Raw genomic sequence first — 23,511 nt, 5'->3', positions numbered from 1 at the left:
TTGTCAATTAATACGTCACTCTCAACATGCACGTGTGTCAAAATAGATATGTGAGTGAGTAATCATTAGTGTATCCTCGGAACTCAAACTAAACTATATATATAGTATATATCATCGTGCCCTAGGGACGTGATCATAAATTATCCATTCAAAGAGCATAAATAATTGTCGAAAATGGTTTTCTATTAACGACCCCAACGATAAAGAGGACTCGTCGAGGTGCAACAATGTACCATATGGGAGAGTTTTAAAGGACTGCATGCTCCGGACAATTTTCTTGTTTCATGGATGCCCTATAGACATTGGTATACAAGGTTTGCCCAAAATTTGATGTTGTTGTAGTAATCAACAATGAAAAAATGAGTGATGAGGAAGAGAAGCACCACCACACTGTACACCATACTCCTCTTGGAGCATTATCAATACCAATCCAAGGCATGACGTAGGCGTTTTATCTCACCACGAGGGCCGTGAACCTGGGTAAAACCGTGTCTCTCCCTGTCGTGTTGTTTTTGCGCCGCTCCTGGCCCGCCATGTCGATGTTGAGCTCGGAGCGTGCTTCTATCCCCTGTGGTCCGATAACCTCAAGGGTCTCGACAAGATACCCGTGTTCCTCTCGGATACCGAAACTCCGACAAGATCTTAGTACCATATGAGCTGCCCAACATGATTATGATCATACATGTAATTCATATGTGGTGGATCTTAAGTATTGTGAAATGAGATTGGAATCTATTATGTGTAAGATGTATTGATAGATGCATATTATGTACCCTGGTCTTAAGTATTGGTTCTGATCCAACTTATATGCAAGAACATGTTTGAGGAGATGTGTGTATTAGATGGAGTAGCATGGTTTAAGTGATTGAATATTGATAACAAATTCATGATCTATTATGGATTTACCTTTTATTTTGCTACCTCACTAGGGATAAAGTGAATGCATGCGCTATCTTCTCACGTGATAAAATTGATGATATTGTTTGTTCAAAGTAGCATATTTGATATTTAAACATAATGTCAAAGTACATATGGCTATGCTGTGTTAATCTTAGTATATGATTGCATGGAGTTTTACCTTTCTTGTGGAGTATAAGAGAGATGTGTTGCATAATCTCTATGTTAGGACGTGATGTCCATATGATGCTTATCAAACACATATTAAACTTCCACAAATATTATCTCATTGATAAATTGCTATTATCCACTATAACTTTAAAGTGAGAGTAGACAAGTGAACCCATGATCCCGATTATAATCATAAGAAATACCTTTCCATTGCATTTACCTTAATTTCAATTTGCGGAAACATTTTAATTCAAAAATACAAACAAATTAGTTCACTTAATGACACACAAAACCCAAAATTAATTATCCTTTTACCGCTTTTTCTTAGCTTACTTTATTTGTCTAGTTTACTTTACTTGTGTTACCTCTTTCATTTACTATTACTAACACAAAACCTTGTGCTTGTTGACTATTAATGGTGGAGTTGGGAACACAAGACATTATTTTACTTTGCATGATTGCTAGAAGAAGAGGAAATGAGATGACTTTTTTTCTAATTCCTCGAGAGTTCAATATAAACCCTCGAGTCACCCTTGTAAAAGAAATTCTTCGCTGACCAGTGACCACAACACTATGCACTTGAAGTCCCAACGCCATCAAATATCTATCAGCTAGAGCTTCTCTTCTAGTGGACATATTCACAATCTAAACGGTTAAGGAATTTTTGTCACATAGTCCTTGGATCGGCGAGATGTCCCCGGGCGGACGGGAAGTCGTCGGAACTCGAACTCCGAAGAGCCTCCATCCTACTCCTCCAGCCACATCGCACGCTTGCTTCAACTCGAGCTGAATCTGGATCTTGAAAAGCCGAAGCCGTCGTCCTCGACCTCCGGCGTGGGGAAGTCGCCCACGGCAGCTGCCCAGAGCTGCGAGCGCGGCGGAGGCAGCAGATCCACTTCGGAGCTCCACCGGAGCGCCGTCGTCGAAGGGGAAGATCTCCACCTGCAAAACACACCACCGGCAGCGCCACCGCCCTCCCAACGCCGCCGGCTGAAGACCTAGCAAGCCCTACACTATTTACACACCGAGATCCGGCGTTCCCCCACCCTCCCGCTGCCGAAGCAGCCGGCGGAGGGGAGGAAACGGCCGGATCCGCGGCGGCGAGCAAAGTTGACTCATGTAGCATTAAAGTTGCACCCCATAGCACCGAAGTTGTTTGTCAAAAAAATTTCCCAAAATATGTCGATAGTGGATCTAGTTCTAAAGAATTTATCATGATAAATCTAACGGTGAAAACGGATTTTAATCTCGACGCTCTGTTTGAAAGTTATGGCCTTTTAAAAATATTAAAACATGTTAGAAGCTGCATACAACGAGTAGGTATGCTCCCGCGTGGCCAGAAAAATATGTGAGATAGTAGGGCACGTGCGGGAAGAGGAGATGAAACAAGCATGAACTTGCTATTTGCAGGAACCGCGTCGACCAGCTCATGTCCATCTGGTGCAGTGGTGCTCGCTAGACGTTCTCATAAAGTAAACCATAAGTCAAACCTTGAAGTTTGTAGAACCGTGCCAGAAATGTTGCCGATCTGTACGAGACGCCGCGAACCACAACCCCAATCTCCGTACAAGTGTGCTTTCTCGGCTCGAAAAAAAAAACCGGGTGGGCGAAGAGTACTGGTGGCCAAGTTAGGAAGGACTTCATAATATCCGTCGAACAGACCAACAACTATCCAGCCCACCTAGCCCAACATCGAACCCCCACCTACCGCAAACGCGACCCCCAAGGCCACAACCCTAAACTGGACATACGGAGTACTTTCTTAGCCTCAATCGACTTCAGTCCCCACCGCCGCTATCGATCCCCTCCCTCCCGCTAGGTGCAGAGAGATCCACAGGCCTCAGGGCACCCCATCTGCCTTCTTCCCCTTGAGATTCCTCCCCGCCCCCTGTCTCGCGAGGCCGGGCGTCGCCGCGAAGCCGTCCGTCCTCACCGGCGGCGGCTGCGCTGCGTCATTGCCGATCCAAGCCGCTCCTTCCCCCACAAGCGGCGTCGGTATTGAGCGCCTCGGGGCTGGCGACGGCGACCCGCGTCCGCAAGAACCACTCGCCGATCCGATGGAATTGAGCTCGCTGCGGGATCTAGTTTCCCGTTCTTCTTTTGCTTTCTCTTTTATTTCTTTATGTGGATCGCTGAAATGTTGGCTACCTATGGAATATAGATCCTGTCGTGTTATTGGTTTTGCAAAGAGTTGTTTGGTCTCCTGCCGTGCTATTGGTTTTGCACACAGACTATGCACACATATTTAAGTAATTATTGATCTCTTGATGATTTTGCACAGAGTTTCCCAAAAAGAATTTGAATTGTTTAGTTTAGGCAGTGAACTTTATGCCTATGTTGAACTAAGGGTCCAACAAAACAGAGAACTCTATGATTTTCATCAGCAGAACTCTACGATTTTTCATGAGCAGAACTCTACACATATCTTAAAGTGGTACAACCTGCTTTTTTCTGACACAATAAATTAAATGTCAAAACCCGGAATTAGCAAATTTCTGCAAACATATATCATCTTAAATAGAACTTTGTTGACTAATTGGCCCGGCACATGTGCTAGGCCAGTCAGGTACGGGTCCTACTGTGGCCCCACAGAAGGAATCTTCTACGAAATACATATGTCTAGAAAAGGAGTTATACCTTCAATACTCTGATATACAGTCACATGCATGCAGAGTAGTCAACAGTCGGCTCAGATCCCAAGGAGACAGCAAGGGCCTGGATATCACTAGCGCCCCAATTTATAAGCACCATCTGCGGGAATTGAACGACAAGCAGCTGCTAGCCGTCATCACTACGGCGTCAGTAGCGGGGCAGCGGGCACATGCCCATTTACACCGCCACAGGGTGTCTAGGTGGAAGTTTTAAAGACCAACCAAACGATACGGCCAACATTATAGCTAGCTAGGTTTACTGTACTACTCCAGTTCAAAAAAATGTTTACTGTACTACTCCTCACGGTGACAGACGCCATTTCACTAATTAAGCTTTGTCCACCAAAGGATCGGCACGAAATGCTTTGGTTTGGCTTCCTCTTCCCGAAAGCAATTCCATCGCCAAAGGAAAAGAGCAAAGCAGAGCGCCAGTCTTTTCTTTCACCCACAGGAAAAGAGCAATGTAGATTAAGCAAGTAAGCAAACACGCACGCACGAGCTATTTTATTGCTATTAAATTCTCAAATCTAAGCGGTAGATCGCAAAGCTGCACCATCAGACGGCCCTGCCATCAACTTTGCTAGAGGTGGAGTAATTAACTCGATCGAAACCATGCAGCCGATCAGTTAATTAAGCAGGAGCTTACGTATTAGCTCCCGCGCGCGCTTCAGTTCGCCGACGCGAGCTGAGGGCTGAGGCTGAACTAGGACGACGCCGGCGAGCACGGCTGTGGCCGGAACCCGAGCCGCTCCTTGCCGAGGTCGTACTCCACGTGGTAGTTCTGCTGCTGGAAGCTCCCGAGGATGATGGCCGGCCCGCCCGCAGCAGGGGCACCTCCGTCTGCTGCGCCCGGGACGTCGGACACCACGGCGAGGCAGATGGCCTCGGGCGCGCCGCCGACGCCGCCACCGGCGGTGGGCGCCGGTCCGGCTGCCACGAAGTAGTTCTCGATGGGGAGCCGCATCTCGGCGCCGCCCCTGAAGCGGAGCGACAGCTCGGGGAGGTCCATGGTCTTGGCGCCCGGCCCCGCGGGCAGCGCGAAGCAGGGCCGCAGGCCGAGGGCGTCCTCCACGAGCTTGGAGCGGTTGTACCTGCCGCCGACCGCGGCCACCATCGCCGCCGATACCGGCTTGAACACCGTCGGGTCCAGGTACGTGAAGGTCGTGCCGGAGTCGATGATGGCGCCGCCGCCGCCGCCGTTGGTGGTGCCGGGGGCGAATGCTCGCGGGGGGAGGCGCACGGGCTTCCCGGCCACCGCGACGGCGGTCAGGGACAGGTAGTAGTACACGGAGTAGGGCGGCCGCGCGGCCGGGCTTTTCAGCAGCGGCACGTACTGCGTCGGTATCTTGCCGGATGCGGTGGAGGAGGCGCCGAGGACGAGCTCGCCGCTGACGGCGTCGTCGTCGTCGAAGCGGCGGGAGAGGAGGCAGTAGGAGAAGGTGGTGAGCCCGAGCTGCGCGGGCACGGAGGGCGCGCCGCGGCCGAAGCCGGCGAGGCCGGTGGGCGGCTGGTGCACGGACGCGAGGCTGCAGCCGACGGCGAAGCCCCGCTTGGCGGCGCGGCCGGTGGTCGCGGAGCGCAGGGTGTCGGAGAGGAGGAGGCCCGAGGTGGAGCCGGAGCCGTAGACGACGAGGTAGGGCGGGCAGACGGTGCTGGCGGTGGCGTTGCAGGTGGCGGCGCCGGGCCTGCAGGGCGGGGCGGGGGAGGCGGAGCAGGTGGAGAGGTGGGGCTTGGAGTGGATCCAGAGGCAGGCGGGGCTGCGGCAGGTGACGAGGCGGGCGGTGGAGGAGTTCTTGGGGTGGAAGACGGGGGAGGCGGCGGAGGAGCAGTTGAGGCACTTGTAGGAGGAGGTGCAGGGGAGCCAGGTGAGGTGGCTGCCGGTGTCGAGCAGGACTGGGAGCGGCTGCGGCGGCGTGCCGAGGGAGAGGGAGAAGGCGTAGCCGCCGTAGGAGTGCGGGTAGAGCGCGGTGCGCACGGGGGAGCCCGAGGGTTGCGGGTGGTGGTGGCCGGATCGGAGGTGGGTGGCGCGCGCGAGGGAGGCCTGCGCGAGGCGGGAGAGCGGGTGGTGGTGCGCGGCCGTGGCGGCGGCCGGGAGGTGGCGGTAGAGCGGGATCTTGGTGGTGGTCGGTGCTGCGGTGGAGAGGAGGGGCAGGAGGAGGAGGAGGAGGAGCAAGCAGGGGAGTGGCGACGGCATCGGCATGGCGGTGATTGGAGGAGCTGCCGATGAGTGAGGGGTTTGGGCGGGTTTTAAACGCATTTTGCGTCGTGTTTGAGAGGGCTGAGTTTCCTGAGTATTTGTGCCTTGCGTGGGGTTGGAGGAGGAGATGAGTGTGAGTGTGTGGGGTCTAGCTAGGTCCAGGCCGCTATGATGGATGGATCAAACATGAGAGGGTGGTCACGGGCGCGCGACGGACGCGAGCGATGCGGACGGGACTTGGGAGTCAATAGAGGCGCTGTGCGAAATCACGTGCAGGAAGCGGTCGGCACCGTCGTCGCGTGTAGGTAGTAGGACGAGTGCGGACTTTCATAGCTCGGCCTACATGGATCTCGTTTTTCGAAAATGACGTTCTAAAGTTTCGAAAATTCCGGAACAAAGATTCAGTTGTGTACTCCCTCTGATGCGATGTACAGTAAGGTTTGGAGTCTTAGTTTAAATTTGTACTACTATCTTAGTAAAAACCGGACACTATACGACATTATCTATGCTTTCAAAATCTTATGCAAAAGTTGACGAGTAGCCTTGGAGCAGACAAATCCAAGGAGACAGAGGGAGATGGAATAGGCAAAGAAGAGAGGGTTAGTTAGGGAGGGGGCTGTGGTGGCACCCCGTGTATCCCATCTCCATCAGACATCCACAAACGTAGACCCCAATTTCATCCACTGGGTAAATATTTGGTCTATTTTTTTTACCAATATATATTAGGCTTCTATCATTCATATGCTGAAGATTTGTTATTCTGTGGTTTGGATTCAGCATCAAGCTCAAGGGCTCGGCCGGCATGTTGTAGGCCAATGTGTTACCTTCTCTTGACAATAGATCAGGTCCAAAGGTGGGGTTCCTTTCCATTGTTATATAACCCTCAAGACGGATTGTTGTTTCATGTTAACTTGTACTAATGACTGAAATAAATGATTGCTTGTACTTGCACAGCGAAGCCAAATGGCAGAGATCTTGGTCAATTTGAAAGCCATACATCAAAACATTTTGGGAAAATGGAACCAAACTCATTAAGATGCTCTCTTGGAATATGCATGTCTTTTTTTTAGTTCATTGATTTTTTGTTTGAAAAGTTAAAGGATAAGAGTAATATAGATTATCATTTTGAGACATTTGTGTGCAAAGCCAATTTTCAGGTTTTAATTTTTCTTGTCAGACCTGTTGCCATTGACAAACCTATATCATTCCTAGCAGGTTTTATTTTTTTACATAGCATCGGATTTTTCTATCCCTTGCATCAGAAGGGGAGGAAAAGCCAATCTATATCATTCTATATCATTCCACCAGACCACATGACCACCACATATCAGTGAGACAGAAAATGGCAAATAGTAAAAGTGTAAAGAAAAGTGTGATAAATTGGAAAATCCCTCCAATTTGATATAGGGATCGCTCATTATTTAATGGCTAGTAGATGGAAGGAAGAGAAGTCGTGCCTCCGCCCCTCCTCCTCCTCCAACTCCAACTTCAACTCCGACCTCCTCCTCCTCCTCCTCCTCATCCTCTCCTTCCTTCCTCTTCTTCAGCTGCAAGTGGAGCTTCACATCACAGAGAATGCAACAAGTTGCATACTAGAACAAAAAACACAAAAAAGAAATCAAAAAAATTCCATATTCAAATTTCAATTTTTTACCGGTGGCGCACCTCAACCATATAACAATGACACACTAAGTGGTGGGCCAACGCTATTTGGTTTACCAATGACGCACAATTGGTGAGCCACTGCTAACAGTTAGCAGTGGCGCACCCAAGTACGTCACTGATAGCAAAACATGTGCGCCAGCGCTGAGGCCTTTTCTAGCAGTGGAGGATGGTCTTCTAAGGAAACTTGCATCCTATAGCTAGGAGCCATACAAGGATACAACAAAACACACAATCCTTAGCATACGTCCAAGGAAGAATAGGTTGGTACAATGATCCATCATAAATGACATCTTTTAGTTGCAGACGTAGATTTTGATCCCTGGGCAAACCACAATTTGAATTGCCTAAAATGGTACGTTTTGTGTTATTCTCCATGACATTCAATCTGAGCAGGGCACCACCGGCAAGCCTGGTTGCTGCGCCGAGACTAGAGGGACGGTACATAGGTAGTTTCAGGTTTGGGAAACCTGATCAGATTTACAGAATTATAGTTAAGACATAGTCCCCCAAGATGGTTCTAACCGGGAAATCTACTTTGGCTCATAGGTGTAGATGCACCCACTATTTAAAATTACTAGTTGAATGCCCGTGCGTTGCTACGGCATCTTATTTTTTTCATCTTCTTTCCCCATATCAATGCATGGCACATGAAAACTTACATGTGTATACTTACGGTAGTACATCAACATAGTACTTCAAAATTGCTAAGATTGCACTTCCCTCAAGTGTAATTCGTTAAAAGCTAAATATTCATATGTATCTACATAATAACAAAGATGATACACAAAGGCATCAATTAAAGTTTATTTCAAACTAAGTCACGACAATTGGTGTTACATCTTGCTTTTCACTCTCTATCGACCCCACTATACACTTGCTATCCCTTCTTTTGGTACAACTCCTCTACATGGCTACTTCCTAAGAAGACAAATATTTTTCCTCTATTTCCCCCTCCCATGTTTGCCCTCATCCATGCATCTATCTATGTTGATGCTTTGCTCAAGGTCGTGTGCCACTATCTTCTCCTTGTCTAGTGTGCCGCATAAATGGAAAGGCGTCTCAACATGACTCCCATAAAATTGAAAAGTCATTTCATTGGAAAAAACATCTCATGTCCTAGAGGTTCTGATATTTGCATCCCTAATAAAATTGAATAGTTTCTCCTGCAAAACAAGCATGGTTGTTGGCACCAAACTTTGTATCCATATCTACAGGCTGAGCACAAGCAAGTGAAAAAAAAAGAATAAAACACTGAGATGATATCATGTATCAAACCTAAGTATAACTACATGTACATACATTTTATAAGAATTGGCGAAGTGTCTGTAAGTAGACACCTCCTGTTTTGTTATGTATCTCAAATCTTGCCCCTACTCAATTACTGCATGGCAATTTCCTCTCTCTCAGCGCTATCTATAGCACATTCGACCTGCATTGTCACGTTGATAGCTGTAAACAAAAGAATGCAAATGCTTGCAGCTGTTTACACGACAGCACAACCCAAAATCACTGGATGTTGATGAAAGCAGGAAAATCCCTCCTTCGGGATTTGAAGTTATACTTTTTTTTACTCGTGGAGAGACTGTAATAATATTCCTTTTAATTACCTTTTGCACCTATAATTTCCTTTGGCACTCTATTCAGATCTGGTTCAGGCCAGGGTAATTAGGCCATAATTCCATTAAGAAAAGGAAAGATCGCTAATTTTTTCTCCTTGGGATGGCCCTGCACTGCAGATCACTACAACAGTTTGATAGCTTAACACAGTGTCGTTGAAAAATGATACTGACCTTCCCAACAGTGCCTCTGGTTTTGCGCAAAGAAGCATCGGAGTGAATCCATGCTCCCTGCAAGATTTTTTAACGTATCTTCTCCTTGGTAAAAAGTCATAGTCATGATCCTGTTTATCACGTTTGATAGTATTATTAGTAAAGCAACCAAACAACCAAATTACCAAGCCATCGTGTCTTATTTTTCAAGATGATCAAATAGAAGACTTGTTACATTAGTTGTAACATTATAAGGTGACTTACCCTGTCATAAATTGGTGTAAATATTCACTGATTTTGAATGTAGCCCTCTAAAAAGATTCATCAACATATCAACATTTACCTGAGGAAATCAATTAGCCCCGTTTTTACAAAAATAATATGTTTTTCCATAACATAAAAGAGCTAAATATAGAATTTGTGTTCATAGTCAAAGATCAGACCGAGCACCACTCAAGTAACAGACACCGGCCCACATAGTCTCAGGCTACCGTGTGACCTTCGCCATGCCGCACTGTGCACAAGATGACATTTGGTTGAGGATGAACACGAGAGGACGGAGAAATCGGTTACCTTGGTAGGCCCGCCTCTGCTACCATCCTGCCGTTGTTGTTGTCGCGCTAGGTCTGACCAGAGGTGACCTCATACCTGAAGAACAAAACACACAAATTATAGACTTAATTGACTATCCCACGGGAGCTCCTACTTCTTGAAAAAATGCATTGACATAGCTGAAGCTGACCTGACCTTTGTTCGGGATCGTTGGGGAAATGTTTGTCTCATGAACACAGCTGCACAAAGAATAGCAATAAAATTCCCAAGCACAAACCGGTATTATTCTTGTAGATGTGGCCAACACCACCAGGCTTCAATATTCGCTCTGTTGCCGCATGCAGGTTATCACGAACCAAGTGACTGCTGCGTCCACGGTGAAATAGATGCTAAAGGAGGGAGCTAAGCAGGGCAGCAGGAGGCATGAGGTGAGAGAAAGAACCGGCAAGCGTCGACTCCGGCAAACTTGCAGTGCGCCTGGACCACCGGATGCGTCGCCGATCTGCCTGTTCCGGCTGCTACATCACGAGTACCCGCATCACTGGGGATGTCCTCTTCCTCCTCCGGGTTCCCTCCCCCAAGGACCCAACCTCTCTTCTTCCCCAGTGATCATCTCTCGATGAGCACTACATGAGGCGGAGACTGCACGGCGGCGAGGCTAGGCAGATCGGGGTGGCGGCGTGGAAAGTTGAGAGGGCGTGCGAGCCGTAAACATGCGCAACAGGGAAGAGACATAACGTGTGCGTTCAATGGAAAGGGGCGGTGATGGAGCGTGATTAGCGGCAGTAGTTAATTTTGGAAAGCCTTTATGATAATGAGGGGGTTTTGGCAAGTGTTAAACGCTCACAATATTTATGGGGAGTAGGGGGTGACGTTATGTGCTTTCCATTTTTAGTGCATACAGAGTAATATACTTCCTAAACTATTACATATTGGACGATGATTATTTTGGACACTAATCTTTGATCGGATGGTCCAAATGCTCTAAATATTTGACATCAAACATTTTTGATGACGTACGGACTGCAATATAATAGTAAAGATATGTGAAAGCGAATTGGGTGTGATTCTTTCCTTTTTTGATGCTGGACGAGATTGATGCTGGACTTATATGTTTCCTTATTGTGTGGTAACTGGATTGATACGCAATAAATATGTTTCTATTTTTTCCGAGCGACGGGAACAATGTTTGATGGGCGTTTTTAGGAGATCGACGGTTGAGATTTTCTGAATGTTTGATGTCAAAGTGCACACCATCCCCAACTCCAATTTAATAGTAAATATGGGCGTTTTTAGGAGATTGACGGTTGAGATTTTCTGAATGTTTGATGTCAAAGTGCACACCATCCCCAACTCCAATTTAATAGTAAAGATACTTCAAAATATCTAAAAGTTCTGAAAAAATATCAGGGTAAACGCCTAGACATTCTATGTTCGCCCACGAAGTTTGACGGAAGATTTTACTTTTTATGGCTAGTGTAGAAAAAAATAAAAATCAGGGATCCCAAATAGCTTTTAACGATACATTTTTTTGTTGTCTTTTTTACATAGTGCACATAAAATGTTTTTTCCTGCCATACTTTTTGTGAGCTAACATAGAATGTGAGGATGCACACTTATGGTTTTATGTCGAATTTCTAAACATTTTGAAATAAATTTAAAGTACATTTTTTTTATAATAGGTGCATCTAGACCTATGCCAAAACACCATGTCCAGTTCTAGCCTTCATGCATTCATACCCATATAAAAATCTCTACTTTACAATTCTTTTATTTTTTAAATATGGAAACATCACTATGTTTATATATCATATCTACTGTTTCTTGAAATATGTGCGGGCGCGGCAACGCACATGTAAAGAAGTGGCGCTGTTTTTATCTGAGAGTACAGTTAGGTGTTTTATGTCTGATTTACCCGGTACAATGGGTTTCCCATAAAAAATTGTATGCAACTAAGTCTACAGTTGCTCAGTTGTGTTTACCGTTCAACTCCTTCTAACTATATCGCTGGCTTATCGATAAGATGGGCGGGCGCGGCAACACGCTCCCTTATGGTCTAGTGTCACTACTAAAACGGCGGCGACAGTAGTAATTTTGATAAACAAAAGTGTAAGTTAAAGTCAGATGAAATTTTTAGCAGAAACATTAGCTCTTTTACTATTATTACTGTTAGGTATAGATATAGATATAAAAAAATTGACCAATTTTTTAGAAAAGTACTACTCCTATGTCCCTACAAAATTGCTTAACTTTATCTCTAGATACATAGATATATATTTTAGCTATAGATACCTCTCCGATCTCGCTCGACAAAGCATAATGTGCGCGTTTGGTAGCCTGTGAGAGACTTTTTTGCATGAGCTGGGACGTGGAAGTTTGGTTGCCTGTGGGCTGCCGCATTGTTGCATCGTACGGTTCTTAAAACAACGTTTTGCCTGCATCCAGAGGAACGCCCGAATCGGCAGTTTCTCCAGAGTCAGGCCCGTTCTTTTTCCTCCTGCACTCGATCGATGCAACTTATGCACGTGGACTCGTTACGCTCGCTCTCCCTTAGGGCATCTCCAAAGGGGCGACGAAAACGGACGCTAAGCGACCGTTTGCCTCCACCGGGCCGAAAATGCGTCTGGCACTACCTCCAGCGGGACGACGCATAGTGACCGGGCCGTCCGCGGCGACGCAAACGTGGATCAACGAGCTCGCTTTGTGGGACGGGCTCGCAATCCAGCTCCGCGAGTCCGCGCTCGCGCAGGGGAGGCCAACACTCCTCCGGCCACGCCTACGCGTTCCAACGACCGCGCTCCGGCTGCTGCTCCGGACTGGGATCCCTAGCCACAGCCTCCAGCGCAAGTACCTCCTCCACCGCCGGCGTACGAGCTTCCATGGACGACGCCGGAGTTCATCGACCTCGTCAGAGACGACGAGCACTAGGCAGCACCTACTTTTACCACGCTTTTATGACTTTTTTTTATGTTTTTTATAATGTGAATTATGACTTTATGAATGAAAAAAAATTATGCGTCGTGCCGCTGGAGACACCCCGACGCAAACGGACGCGTGCGTCCCCGTTGGAGGTGCCCTTACACTACTCCACATACCCTCTCCTCAAATCAACCCAACCACACTCCGAATCGAAATAAGATGTACATGAAAAAGATGCGTGTCGATGATATGGTAAATCGTCAATTTCGTGTATTAAGTTTTAAGAGAATTTTGTCAAATTTGTCGCACACGCTCAACTATTTGAGATTTCTTTTCATGAGTAGGTTCACTTCACCATTCCGCATGACTTTTGTCAGGTTTTTGTTTCGGTGTACATACACTGATAGATAAATGATTCACAAGTATACTATAATCTGTACGTACGTGTGATTAAGGTTTGTAGTACTTTTGCTCAACTTCTCGCTTGACGTTTTCATGGACGGCGACGTGGTGATGATATGTGAGAAGTGAGAGGTGATAATTCATGGTGGTGACGGCATGGTGATGTTCGTCTTCGTGGTCGGCGACGTGGTGATGCTTATGACCGGCGTTGTTATGGTGGTATTCAACTTCGTGCTCAGCGACATGGTGATGCTTGTGACGGGCATGAACGACGGTGTCATGGTGGTGTTCGTCTTCGTGTTCGGTGACGTGGTGATGCCTGTGACTGGCGTGCTCGACGGTGTCATGGTGGTGTTCGACGACATTGTAATGCTTCTACGGGACGGGCATGAACGACGGTGCCATGATCTTGTTCGTCGACGTGGTGATGCCTGTGATGGGCATAACCGGTGGTGTCATGGTGGTGATGGTTATGGTATGTGATAGGCAGTAATCCATGGCGGTAATCTTGTAGGCGTAGGCAGTGTCGGTGTCATGGTGGCGACGTTCTTGTTGTGCTGCACCGAAAGCTTCGTCCTATCATATTCAGCCCAGTCTTGCGCACGCCGCCTTGGCTATCGTCAGCGAGAGTGGCATGGTGGTCTTCTCTCGCACCAGCGTGGTGTCAGGCTTCGTGACAACGGCGTCAAGTTTTGTAATAGGTGAGTAGGTGAGAGGTAAGGTCACCATGGGAATAAATGGTGAGATTTAAGTTAGGCTCGTACGAAACCAAACAGATTGAATCATCTGTTTCTGTTGGGCCAAAAAATTCTACACATACTACCAAACAAGTGGCATTTTCGGGTCCATGGCCTGTTCTGAATACGCAGGGTTTCCATCTCGCGGCGCAGTAAATCGGCCCAGACTACATGCCCAATGTGTCGGTCCCTCTCCCGTCTCGTTCGTTGGCCACGAAATAATACGTGGGTCCCACCTCCCGTCTCCCCCCTCCTCCCCCTCGCCCCCATCAGCCCCCCTCGCCCCTCTCACCCCACTGGGGTGGAGGTGGAGGAAACTAATAAGAGCACCCGTCCCTCCCCGGCTCCCCCGTCGCCGAACCCAATCAATCCCCTGCCCCAAATCGGCCCAGCCCCAAACCTAATTCGTAGCCCCAAATCGCCGCCGACTGTCCCCGACCCCAAACCCAATTCCCGGTCCCAAATCGGCGAGGCGACCGTCGATGATGATGATGAAGAGGACGCGAGCGGTGCAGTCCGGCCACAAGCTGCGATTGTTTGTCCCTCCAGAGTACCCTTGTGTCAGGCGGTTGCGTCACCGGCGTCTCCTCGCCTTCCTCTGGCTCCAGGGCTACGGCTCTACCTTCGTCGCGTATGTACCCACCCACTCCCTCCCTTCTTTCTTTTGCCATTCGTTTCATCTATCTATCTTGCTTGCTTGCTGATAACCGGCCGGCCGGAATGCACGGTGCTGCTGCAGGATGTTGAACCACACAAACTCCTACTTTTGCGTCTTTCATCTAGTGCACCTCGTGTCCCAGGGCCAGTGGACCAAAGCCTTGGATTACATCTTCCCTCGCTTCCTGCCGCTGGAGCCCCCTTGCACGCCCAGCCTCCAGGCCAGTGTCCTCGTCAAGTTTCTTCGCGTGCACCACTTGTTCCACGAACTAGCCTGCTGGTATTTATTTGGAGTATTCCTTTCTTTTCTCGCAATTACACACAAATTTCCTTACTCATCATAGGGATAGGGATTTGGTGCACATGGGCACCAGTGCTCCCTCCACTTTCAGATTTTTAATGTTTTTAAAATCTCACACTTCTATTTTTCTAAAAATTATGGCATTAAATATGTAGATAGATATGTATAGGAGGATTTATGCAAAAAAGTCCCAGTAAAAAATACTTTAAATTTTGAGAAATACAAAATAAACAATTTTTTTTGACAAAAAGACATACTATTTTAAAACTATTGTACTACCATTTACTGTCACAAATTTGTCTTTTTTATATTTTCCAAAATATAACGTATTTTTTAACGGGACTTTTTGCATACACCCATACTGTACATATCTATCTATATATTTAACACCATAATTTTTAGAGAAACAGAAGTGTGAGATTTTAAAAAATTTAAAAATCTGAATTGAAGGGAGCACTGGTGCCCATGTGTCAAGACACTTTTTGCTCATCATAGTTACTACTCTGTCTGTGAATGAATGAATCAGCAAGTTTTCTCGGGACTGGAGAGCCATGTGGGCTAAAGCAGCTAAGATCGTCGGGGACTTGGCTAACAGGACCCCAGAATTCAAAGACCGGCTGCTACTGCCGGACGGCCTGATGGGTCCGCAGAACGTACTCCCCATCGGCTTCGGGTATGCACACCACCAAGCCACCAACTTGTGATCCATCATCGACCTGCAACTTTCTAATCAATTCTATTTGATTGTTTCTATGTATCCGGATCAGCTTTGCTCCTTTCCGACGGAGGCGGCACATCAACAAATGTACCCGTCCTACCACAAAGCATGCACGTCAAGAACATAACCGCCGGATAGCTTATATCTATCTTCACAAGAGGAAGAGGTAATCTTTCAATCCCCCTACCTAGATTTTTTCTTTATCTGGATGGATGGATGCATGCCATTTCTCATTTCATTGTACGCGCGCTCTCAATCTCATGCATGGTTCGGTGCTTTTCCAGCATGCCTTCTTCCAGCCACTGCAGCCAGGAGTTGCCACCTGGTATACTTCATTCCTCTCTACTTCTATCTCTGCAACCGTTTTGCCATCAACCAATAATGTAGCCTCATTTAACAATTTCTTTTATTTCGTTTGCAGAAATCTTTGCTAAGGCGCGGGATGATTGGTTTCAGACAATTTTTGGTACGACTTAGTCTCTGGTTTCACTTCATATAAGCATTGAACGTTGCGCTTAACCTTCTGTTCATTACTAGTATTCACATGTATGCCATAATTTCAGTACAACCCCTACTGCTCTCCTCGTTTCTAAATTCCACTTGCAGCAATTCTATGCAACCATCAAGCTGCATCCTTTTCATGAGACCATTATCAAACCACAACTTGCTTGGGAAAAAGGCTTTGATGTTGTTGTTTGTATTATCAAACCCACACCTGAATGCATAGTACTGACTAGCCAGAAAAAAAAAACAAAGGGTTGGTTGGTAGGCGCAGCAGCAGGTCAAATTTAACATTCTTCTAATTTGGAAGGGGTACAAAATTCGCTCTGTGTGTTACTATAGTTTTCTTGATTAAGGTACAATATTTGCCACAATAATGAAGTTGCTTTCTCTGAGACAAAAAAGAGTAGCTACCGCCGTGCTAAAAGAAACTGGAGAAACTAATTGTGTAAACGCACGGTCTATATTAGTAATTAACTTCTACTCCACTAACCTTGAGTAATTGAACTTTTCAAATGGATAACAGTATTTGTTCAATGCTGGCACATTTTATTAGTATCAACTATCAACTGATAAACTAGTAACATTCTTATATTCAGAGGAATGTATTAAAGCTGCTACACACCTGGAGCTTAATCAAGGGTGCGTGCTTCAATCGAGTGCGAGGGAAGGTAAATTCACACTTGTTTTATCCACCAAACCTTAAATTTTGTCAATAAGTACCTGTCACTCTTTCCACTCAACATCGATATCTCGGCTACGTTGACTCCTATTGTGGATCATTGTCATGACATTATTTCATACAGCTTTCCATCTCTGTTTTGGTGAATTTTAACATCAGGTTTGTTTGAAGACGTTAGCACTTGCATGTTAATCATTTGGATAACTAGAATCAACTATCTCTTGGCCTACTTTGATGCATTGTATGTTGCTGTTGTTTCGCTGTTACTGTGCCTTTTGTTACCTTCATCCTTACAAAACAATATTTCTCTATCTGCTGCTCTGATTTTGCCATTATTGCTCTGTGGGGGATACTTGCACCTGTAACATTGGCGGAGCTAGACGTTGGATAGGGTTGGCAGGGATTTCCCAATAGCCTTTATATGAACAGTTCGATTGTTGGCCCACTCTGGCTCATTGGGCTGGATCCGAAGAAGATCTGTAATAATGTATTCAACACTGTTGCAACCCCAGTTGCACATTGTCCCCATCCATTTGTTTGCAAACAATAAAATCAAATGCCGCCAATCATTTTTGAACTGTGGAAATCCTCTGGATATTCAATCATTCACTTAAGTTGTTACTGTGGCAGGTGCTTCTGTTACTGGAAATTCCCAGCCCCAAATCGGCAAATGTCCCCAACCCCAAACACAATCCCCAGTCCCAAATTGGCGACCGTCCAAGATGATGACGAGAACGCGAGCGGTGGTGTGTGGCCAGGAGTTGCAACTGTCTGTCCCTGGAGAGTACCCCTGTGTGAGGCGGTTCCGTTACAGGCGTCTCCTCACCTTCCTCAGGCTCCAAGGATATGGCTCCACCTTCGTCGCGTATGCATCCACCACCCATTTTTTTTTGCTTTGCCAATGCTTTGATCTACCTTTGCTTGCTGATCAACAGAATGCATGGATGCAGAATGTTGAAGCAGACAAACTACTACTTCTGCGTCTTTCATCTGGCGCGCCTCGTGTCCCAGGGCCTGTGGAACGAAGCCTTGGATTACATCTTCCCTCGCTTTCTACCGCTGGAGCCCTCTTCACCGCCCAGCCTCGAGGCCAGTGTCCTTGTCAAGTTTCTCCGCGTGCACCGTTTATTTCAATTGGAAGTAGCCAGGTACCTGGAATATTTTTATATCCCCTCTCTCGCAGTATACAGATCAAACTGATATATTCTTACTCATAGTACTACTCTGTGGATCAGTAAGATTTCTCAGGACTGGAGGCCCATGTGGGCTAGAGCAGCAAAGATTGTCCGGGATTTGGCTAACAGAACTCCAGAATTCAAAGACCGTTTGCTACTGCCGGACGGCCTGATGGGTCCCCAGAACATACTCCCCATCGGCTTCAGGTATGCACGCAGACACAGCGAGTGCATCGCTATCAAAGTGGCAATCCATGATCACGCTGCAACTTATTAATCAATGTCATTTGATTGCTTGTATCTGGGCCAGCTTCGCTCCTTTCCGACAGAGGCGGCACGCCAAGAAATGTACCCATCCTACGAGCAAGCATGCACGTGAAGAACATACCCGTCGCCTAGCTAATATCTATTTTGACAAGAGGATGAGGTCATATACTGATATTACTATCGTCCTACCTCGATTCGATCAGGATGCATGCCATTTCCGTTTTATTCACACGCACGCTCTCATGCATGTTTCGTTGCTCTTTTCAGCCTGCCTTCTTCCACACACTGCAGCCAGGAGTTGTCACCTGGTATACTTCATTCTTAGCTAGTTTCTCTCTATGCAACTGTTTCTGCCATCAAGCAATACTGTAAACAATCTTTTTTTAATCTCATTTGCAGAAAGCATAGCTAAGGCACGGGATGATTGGTTTCGGAGAATTTTTGGTAGGACTCGGTCTCTGGTTTCACTCTGTATAAGCATTGAACGTTGTGCTTAACCTTCTGTTCATTAGTAGTATTCACATGTATGTTATGATTTCTGTAGAGCCTGTGCTGCTCTCCTTGCTTCTAAGTTCCACACACTTCGTTTCTGTGCAACCCATCAAGCTGCATCTTTTTATTAGACCGTTCCCATTCGCCTGAATGCTTAGTACTGACTAGCCAGAAATTGTGTAAACGCATGGTCTATATTTGTAATCAACTTTTACTTCACTTCCCTTGAGTAATTCAACTTTTCCAATTGATATCAGTATCCGTTCAATGCTGGCACATTTTATTAGAGTATGAACTGATGAAATGGTGTGATATTCTAATATTCAGAGCAATGCATTAAAGCTGCTACATGCCTGGAGATCAATCAAGGGTCTGCGCTTCAGTCGAGTCCGTGGGAAGGTAAATTCACACTTGTTTAATCCACCAAACCTTAAATTGAGCCAATCAGCACTTTGTGTCTTGGCTATGTTGAATCTTATTAGCGATCGTCACAACATTATTTCATATATCTTTTTTTCTCTGCTTTGCTTGATTTTGACATCAAATTATTTTTGGAGACATTAGCACTCGTATGTCAATCATTTTAAGAATTGGAAATAACTAACTCTTGGCCTACTTTGATGCATTGTATGTTGCTCTAAATTTGCCACTACCGTGCTTTGTGTTGCCACTGTCCTTACAAAACAGTTCTTTTTTATTCGCTGCTCTGATTTTGTCAGTATGGCTACCGTAGTGCTCTGCCTATGCTGTAGTCAACACACCTGTAGTGCTGTAGTCAACACTACTGCACTATCTGTTGCTATGCACACTGCCCCACCCCATTTGCTCGTAGGAGTAAAGGCAAACTCCTTCAATCATTTTTGAACTGCGTAAGTCCCCGCTATGCTCAGTTAATACCTAAAATTGTTATTGTTGCAGGCACTCCTGTTACTGGCAATGTGATAAACCCTAGATTTTCTTCGGTCCCATTAACAACTGATGCAGGTAAATTACTTCCAATGTTTCAACCATCTTCGTTCTAGGAAAAACCTCCATGTATGCAATTAATACCTTAGCATTGTCATTGCAGATACTTTTGGCAATGTGATAGATTCTAAGAAATCTTTCATCTCATCAGTGAATGGTACAGGTTAATTCGTAGATCAGCCTCAGTCATTTTTCTACTAGGGAAAATCTCTATATATAGCAAATTAATGGTATGCTATGTTTGGCGATGTGATTAATTCGGCTGAAAATTCTGGGATATTATCAGTGGCTAAGACAGGTGAATTGATTGAACACCCTCATTCATGTGCAAACTAGGGGGAGTATATATATATATATATATATATATATATATATATATATATATATATATATATATATATATATATATATATATATATATTGATTCTCGGGATTTAGGAAAAACTAATGCTGGCACGATTCAACCCTGAAATTGTTGAGTTAATGCAAGACCCATTGTACTTAGGGATGTGGAAGTGGGATAATCAAATCCGGAATTATTAAGAAGGAAAAGAAGAGTCTAGAGTCTAGAATGAAAGTCAATGCCACGTATTCCACTTATCCCACTTGTCCCACTTCTACATCCTTGATTGTATGCCTTTCATATCAGGTTGAGATAGGCCGCATGAATCGGTGGGCATATTCAAATGGTTGAAATACTGTAGGTATATTGTGTTTGTTAAAAATAAAACAGTGGTGCTATCTGGTTTCAAAATTTAAAAAGCTCTTCTTATATCGTAGGCCCTTCTTACATAACTAGTAGCCCTGCCTGTGCTGTGGCTTACGTCCCCATCGAATTCAACATTCTTTTGCACCCATTAGCTTTTGGTTTCTATGTATATTGTTCGGCTCTTTGCCCCTTAAAAAATCTATGGTGCAGGCATGTTTTATTCTGGTTCTATGTTCATTCTCTTGTGGGTTGCACAGCTGTAACCCGAGCTTTAAAAATGGCAATTTTGTGCTGTGTTCTTCTTGCACTTCTAGCTATATTTCTAACTTCCAAATTTACCGCAGGTTCTGCAATCTCCCAGACTATGTTAAATTCTGAGGTCACATCTACTACAAATGCAGGTAAATAAGTTGAATACCCCCATCTCATCCAAAACAAGACAAGAAAAAACTCTACCAACAGGAACATCATCTGTGGCATTTTAATAAGAACGACACCAGTGACCACTAAATGCTTGGAACAAATTTTCCCACGAAGATAAATATCAATTTGCACTTTTGATTCAAAGTTCAATAAAAACCTAAGTCTACTAGTAAATGACTATGTGCATTATTGACAGTAGTATTTTGTCCATTGATGACCATGTTTCAGATGCACTAATTTAGATAACTTGCTGCTTGGGCCCAGAGCTGCATTTGATCATAAGCATTGCATTAAGGTCATCGTGCTGTAAATTTTGATTGAACTGCTTGGTGTCCTGAATGTTCTACCCAATATTCTGAGATATCATCTGGGGCTAATGCAATGCAAGTAAATTAGGCGCATACTGTTGTTTTGAAACACAGTTCTCATTTCTTCACCTTTGGTTCTTCAAATGCTCACATGTTCAGATTATCAGGCATACATTTTATTTTTTAGGTGTATTTTTCTATTTGATACTTAATCCGGTGGTCTTAATTGTATTAAATTATCGGGCCAGGCACCTGTGAAGAAATATGTTTTTCCGAGCGTGCTTGTCAGGGTTCCCATCTAAGAAAGAGGTCAATGACAGAACAGGTGGAGGACTATTTAGCTACAAAAAAGCGACTCACTACTGGGGCCAATGGTGAAGCAAGTAGGTAACATACAGAGTTTTTGTTTTTATATACTATCTCCATTCCAATGAATAAGGCTTTTTTTCTCTCTAAAAGTCAAACTATGTAAAGTTTGACCAAGTTTTTAGAAAAATTCATTAATATTTACAATACAAAATCAATACCGTTAGGTACATCATGAAGTATATTTTCGTGTTTTATCTATATAATATTATAGTTGTTGATAGTTTTTCTAAAATTTTGGTCAAAGTTTACTTAGCTTGACTTTTAAAAAAAATATAAGCCTTATTCATTGGAATGGAGGGAGTATAATTTATTAGAATCTTACAACAGCTAGTAATACTATATTGTCAAAGGGAAGATTAGATGTGTCGATGTTAATTATTGTGGCACGAAATGCAGTGTTGCTTTTGTATAGATCTGAAAGGTTAAGTAGGATTATTCTGACTTAACATCAATAAGGCAGTTGCCGATTGCAGTGCCCACTTAACTTTGTAAGCGGCTATAAATTTCTATTTTAACCAAATGATTTAGCAGTGCGTAATTGAAATGGTTGCTTTTTAGGGATCGCAGGTCCTTGAAATGCTCAACATTTTAGTTTAAAGTGTATTTGTATAGCTGGTACTTAATCCATTGACCTTAATTTTGTTAAAATTATTTGGCCAGGCACAGATAAAGAAGTTTGTTTTACCAGGAGTGTTTGCCAGGGTTCTCATTCAAGAAAGAGACCAAGGGCAGAAATGACGGAGGACTATTCAGCTACAAAAAGGCAACTGATATCTGGGAACAATGGTCAATGGTGAAGCAAGCATGGTAACATACTGGGTTATAGCTCTTATATAACTTTATGAGCATCTTACAACAGCTAGTAACATGATATTATCAATACAAAGATTATATGTGTCGATCTGTTCTTTTTTTTTTGCGTAGAAGTTGATCTGTTAAGTAGGGTTATTCCTAGTATGCATCAATAAGCAGTTGCAGATTGTTGTGTCCACTCTTCTTGATAAGATGATTGAGATTTATATTTTAAACATGGTTTGGCAATTTGTAACTGAAATGGTTGCGTTTTGGAGGTCGGGGTATCTTGCATTATGTACACATTAGTAGATATATTTGGACGCATTCCAAGTAATACAGCGGCAGCAAATTACTTGAACTGCTTTATTCTGCCATGACTATCCATGTATTAAGTTGTTACACTTGGCCGTTGAGTAAGACCACATTTCAACTGTTGCCCTTGTGTTTTAGAGTAGCATCAACATATTTTGTTGACTATCACCCTTTCTTTTTTAATAGCAATTGTACTTATCAACATTGCCTAAAAATTATACTTTCAAGCTTAGTATCTCTCTAGTAGTCAGTCTGAAATACTTTTGATAAAGCACTGCACGTTTTGTTGTCTTTATTTTTGCAGTCGTCGAGTCCTAGTCATGGAGTTTTGAAAATATCTTAATATCGTTCTCAATTTTCTGCAAGTTGCTATGTTGGAATTAACGGGTGAATATTTGGCTGATTGCAGACTCAGTCTGGTACCGTGCTTTTAGCTGGAGAAAGCGATGCTGTTGGAGTACTATGCTGTTTTGATGCTTTTGCCGCTTTTGTTCTGTTATTTCCAGCTTAATCGAGACTTGCGAATGTCCTAAAACTTGTGAGTTCGTTCAGTTATGCCACTGTTAGCATTACTGATTTAAGATAATGCATGAAGTAACTCCGATGAGAACTTGTGCAATTGTGTCACTCTGGTAGCTTTACTCATTTGAGGAGACGGAGAGAGAGAGAGACAACGATGACACTAAGACCTGAGTTGTACCGTTGTGTTATTCTTTCATTTCTTATTACATTTTGGGTTACCACCTGAAAGGGATGGCGTTGCTCTGTTGAAGACCACACCATTCCCGTGCCACCAATGACGCTATAACGCTAGTGTGCTGGCTGTCTAAAGGTCTTTTCGATCCTCTGCACCTGCCAATCTACTAGAGGTGCTGG

At 44.7% G+C, this 23,511-nt stretch overlaps 2 protein-coding genes across 9 annotated transcripts; one reads left to right on the top strand and one right to left on the bottom strand.

Moving 5' to 3' along the window:
• Positions 1-4,422: 4,422 nt before the first annotated feature.
• On the bottom strand, positions 4,423-5,919 carry LOC124659680 (probable aspartyl protease At4g16563). The gene has a single exon (XM_047197505.1). It carries the CDS (start codon positions 5,917-5,919, stop codon positions 4,423-4,425), a length of 1,497 nt encoding a protein of 498 aa, XP_047053461.1.
• An 8,314-nt stretch (positions 5,920-14,233) lies between these two features.
• LOC124659172 lies at positions 14,234-23,239 on the top strand. 8 transcript variants are annotated; one of them, XM_047197103.1, is made up of 21 exons: positions 14,234-14,591; positions 14,700-14,897; positions 15,445-15,591; positions 15,686-15,802; positions 15,921-15,961; positions 16,058-16,102; positions 16,737-16,808; positions 17,450-17,684; positions 17,770-17,967; positions 18,049-18,201; positions 18,305-18,421; positions 18,529-18,569; positions 18,661-18,705; positions 19,081-19,152; positions 19,672-19,737; positions 19,823-19,876; positions 20,006-20,017; positions 20,773-20,829; positions 21,408-21,542; positions 22,189-22,335; positions 23,045-23,239. In XM_047197103.1, exons 1-20 carry the CDS (start codon positions 14,443-14,445, stop codon positions 22,323-22,325), a joined length of 2,091 nt encoding a protein of 696 aa, XP_047053059.1. In that variant the 5' UTR covers positions 14,234-14,442; the 3' UTR covers positions 22,326-22,335; positions 23,045-23,239. The 8 variants fall into 8 exon arrangements, with proteins under 8 accessions (XP_047053059.1, XP_047053057.1, XP_047053063.1 ...); XM_047197101.1 differs by having other exon boundaries at positions 19,823-19,882; XM_047197102.1 differs by having other exon boundaries at positions 14,235-14,591; positions 18,055-18,201; positions 19,823-19,882.
• The last annotated feature ends 272 nt before the right edge of the window (positions 23,240-23,511 follow it).

This window comes from Lolium rigidum, chromosome 6 (assembly GCF_022539505.1).
Source record: "Lolium rigidum isolate FL_2022 chromosome 6, APGP_CSIRO_Lrig_0.1, whole genome shotgun sequence".
Taxonomy (NCBI): domain Eukaryota; kingdom Viridiplantae; phylum Streptophyta; class Magnoliopsida; order Poales; family Poaceae; genus Lolium; species Lolium rigidum.
This window is presented reverse-complemented; position numbering and strand designations above follow the sequence as displayed.

Excerpts from the sequence above, each read along its gene's own strand:
- LOC124659172 (XM_047197101.1), top strand. The coding sequence starts at position 14,443 with ATGATGATGATGAAGAGGACGCGAGCGGTGCAGTCCGGCCACAAGCTG. Across the intron at positions 17,968-18,048 it reads TTTCAATTGGAAGTAGCCAG|GATCAGTAAGATTTCTCAGG; the intron begins GTACCTGGAATA and ends TACTACTCTGTG. Across the intron at positions 18,706-19,080 it reads TTGGTTTCGGAGAATTTTTG|AGCAATGCATTAAAGCTGCT; the intron begins GTAGGACTCGGT and ends TCTAATATTCAG.
- LOC124659680 (XM_047197505.1), bottom strand. The coding sequence starts at position 5,919 with ATGCCGATGCCGTCGCCACTCCCCTGCTTGCTCCTCCTCCTCCTCCTC.